This window comes from Emiliania huxleyi (assembly GCF_000372725.1).
Source record: "Emiliania huxleyi CCMP1516 unplaced genomic scaffold EMIHUscaffold_381, whole genome shotgun sequence".
Classification (NCBI taxonomy): Eukaryota; Haptophyta; order Isochrysidales; family Noelaerhabdaceae; genus Emiliania; species Emiliania huxleyi.
Window position 1 is genome coordinate 53,496 of NW_005199109.1, and position 3,268 is coordinate 56,763.

Below are 3,268 nucleotides of genomic sequence, written 5' to 3' on the forward strand. Positions count from 1 at the left end.
CTCCACGAGCAGCTGGCCGGGCATGCAGACCATCGGCTGCAGCTGCTGCACGAGCGCCACCACCGCCGACGAGGAGAGCGGGCGGAAGAAGGGGCAGTGCTGGAGGAGGTCGCCGTAGAGCGCCATCGTCAGGCGCAGCGAGAGCTCGCGCGGGAGCCCGGCCAGGTCGGAGCCGATCTCGTGCATGGCCTGCTGCGACGAGGAGAGCCGGTAGGTGAAGAAGTCGAGCACCTGCCGCTGCAGACCCTCGGGCACGTCGCTGCGCGCGAGGAAGCTTTGGATGAGCTCGAGCCGCTTGAGGACGTGGCCGCGCTTGGCGTCGAGCGTCTGCAGGGCTGCGGTCGCCGCGGCGATGGTGACAATGTTGATGAAGAGGCCGACGAAGAGTCCTCCGACGGTGAGGGCGACCTGTGCCGGAGAGAGAGAGAGAGAGGGAGAGAGGGAGAGAGGGCCGTCGGCGGCGCACAGCTGAACTACTCGAGCCTCGGCCAACCTCTCGGCTGTGCCTCTCAGCCGCCTCTCGGCCACCTCTCGGCTGTGCCTCTCGGCCGCCTCTCGGCCGCCTCTCGGCTGTGCCTCTCGGCCGCCTCTCGGCCGCCTCTCGGCTGTGCCTCTCGGCCGCCTCTCGGCCGCCTCTCGGCTGTGCCTCTCGGCCGCCTCTCGGCCACCTCTCGGCTGTGCCTCTCGGCCGCCTCTCGGCCGCCTCTCGGCCACCTCTCGGCTGTGCCTCGACCTGGCCGGTGGTGGTCGGCTCGACGTCGAAGGGGACGAGGCAGGTCATGAGGGAGGCGCCCCACAGGAAGGCGACCGCGTACTTGTCCCGCAGTCCCGCGGCCTGCAGCTCGGAGCTCGGACCCCACCCGTCATCGCACGCGGCGGGGTCGTCGTCGAAGATGTTGCACCCCGTCGTGCCGACCAGCCACCACAGGCAGCCGCTCCAGTGGCACGCAATCAGCAGCAGCGCCGACAGCTGCGCGACCCGGCCGGCCGCATGGCCGAAGCGCCGCTCGAGCGCGAGGGAGACGTGGGAGTGGAGCCACGAGGTGGAGGGCGGTGGCGGGGTGGGTGGAAGAGAGGCAGTGGCAGCGCAGGCGTGGCGGCGCAGGCGGAGGAGGGGGGCGTGACTCCCGCCACACACAAGGTGGCGGAGGGAGAGGCGCAGCGAGCCGCCGGTGTGCGCGCGGTGGAGCGGTCGGGCGGCCGGGCGAGGGTGGCGGGCGGCGAGGGCTGGGGTCGCGCCATTGTCGTCAAAGTCGATGCCCTTGATCGCGGACAGCACCTTTGCGCCCGGCGCCACCGACTCCTTGATGGTGGGCATGAGCGGCTTGAGGAACTGGTGCGGCAGGCAGAAGCAGACCATCGTCGCGCCCTTGACCGCCTCGGCCAGGTCGGGCACCGCCTTCACGTTCGGCGTGAACTTGGCCCCCTTGAGGTACTTGACGTTCTCGTTGGTCTCGTTAATAATCTCGGTGAGCGGCTTGCCATCAATCATCTCCTCGTACACGTACAGCTTGACCTGCGGCGCAGGGAGAGGCGGACCGACGCCTCGGCTACCGCGGCCGCGCACAGAGCGAGCGGCGCGGCGCGGCGGCTGCGTCGCGGGGGGCGTGGTTGGGCGCCTCATTGTCAAAGATGTCGTGGCGCAGTGCGTTCTGGCCGAGGATGCGCACGAGCGCGGAGCCGAAGTTGCCGCTGCCGACCATCGCCAGCTTCTCGCTGCCTGCCGCGCCGCTCAACAGGCGCGAGCCGGGCCGCGCCAGGCCCTTGGAGACGCGGGAGAGCATCGTGCAGGCTGTCGAAGTAACAGGGTGAAGAAGCTGGAAGAATTTTGTGGAGCACGGCGGGCGCGCCGGTGCCGCATTAGTGTGCGTAGTAGGACTACAGCCCACCACAGACACCCTCCCCCACTCCTCACGTGTGTTCACACCCTCACCCTCTCCTCTCTCCTCTCTCTCTCTCTCTCTCTCCTCTCTCTCCTCTTGTCTGTGCTGTCTGCCTGACTCAGGCACTCAATCTGCCGATGCGTGATTGTGTGTGGGCTGCTCCGAGGGGGCCCTCTGTGCGATCCGACGGGTAGGGGGGCTGTGCCCGGGCGGTGTCCGGTGTGGAGTCCCCTTCTGATCCCGCCTGGGATGTTGGGTGTGAGGTTGTGGCGGCTTCGATCCCAAGGGGGGGAGCTGATCCCACTCAATAACCAACTCTCAGGGGCAGTAGGTGGGCGAGCTTCAGGCACGCTCATCTCGATCGTCAAGACGTTGCTACGCGCGGTCTTCCGCGGGGGGAGCTGCGTCGACGGGTGCGGGACCGCGGCGCAGCCAGTGCCGCGGCGAGGCCTCCGGCTGTTTGCGGCGGGCGGCTTGCTGCTCGCTGCGATGGCGAAAAACTCGTCTCGCCACACGCCAAGGGCTTATGCTCTGGCGAGACGTGAGGCGCATGCGCCCAGGAGGGGAGGGGGCATGTGTAACGACACTGCTAGAGATGCCTTTCGGGGCCCAGAGATAAAACTTCTGTGATGCCATGCGTGACCTAGTAGTGTCCCCAGCTATGGGCGTGTCCACGTTGGAGCCAGGTGTGGTGTGGGCGCGAGAATAGCTCCGCCGTTCATGGAGGCAACCGATGCGAGTCGACTGGTGTGTGTCGTCGTGGTTTCGTATCAAGAATTCTCTCTCTCTCTCTGTGAGTGTGTGCCTGACTCACGGTATACGCGCGCGCGGCGGCATGGCAGCCGGCACGGCACACGACTCACGAGGCCACATCCCGGGGCGCGCGCCGAACTCTCCTCGTACTCGAGTCTCTAGCTCTCTCTCTACTCGATCGAGTAAGTAGCTTCTATCTCACCCTATCGTGATGTGTTTCTTTCCCGTGGAGCGAGTTCGACGCGGCGATGGAGGTGGACCAAGGCTGAGTGTGCGGCAGCGTGTGTGCTGCGAGCGGGCGAGGGAGGGGGTGCGAGGACGCGTGCGTGGGTGGGGGAGCGTGGGCTAGCGGCGAGAGGGAGAGAGAGTGCGCTGCTACAGGACCAAATCGAGCTAGAGGTGTGTGCATGGAGCATGTCAAGCGGCCAAAGGATATCCACCTCGAGAACCTCGAGACCTCGAGAACCGTGACACGATCGTCCGCGTCCAGATTTCGGACGTCCCAGAACGGCTGCAACTAACTGATCCATGATGACGGAGGTGCACGCGCGACGCGACACCGCGAGCGACGTGCGCACGTACAACTTCACCTCCGTCCTCGACTCGCCTCCTTTCACCACGTATGAGATCGC

At 66.7% G+C, this 3,268-nt stretch overlaps 1 protein-coding gene across 1 annotated transcript in view; it reads right to left on the reverse strand.

The window, feature by feature from the left end:
- The window catches only part of EMIHUDRAFT_458800 (hypothetical protein), a gene marked incomplete at its 3' end in the record, with an annotated part of 3,293 nt that extends 1,492 nt beyond the window's left edge, over nucleotides 1-1,801 (reverse strand). The window contains exons 1-4 of the mRNA XM_005771526.1: nucleotides 1,620-1,801; nucleotides 1,280-1,516; nucleotides 758-1,006; nucleotides 7-327 (exon numbers count right to left, since the gene is read on the reverse strand). Of these exons, the coding sequence (XP_005771583.1) occupies nucleotides 7-327; nucleotides 758-1,006; nucleotides 1,280-1,516; nucleotides 1,620-1,784 (972 nt within the window). The 5' untranslated portion in view covers nucleotides 1,785-1,801. The remainder of the gene's footprint in view (nucleotides 1-6; nucleotides 328-757; nucleotides 1,007-1,279; nucleotides 1,517-1,619) is intronic.
- Nucleotides 1,802-3,268: the final 1,467 nt, after the last annotated feature.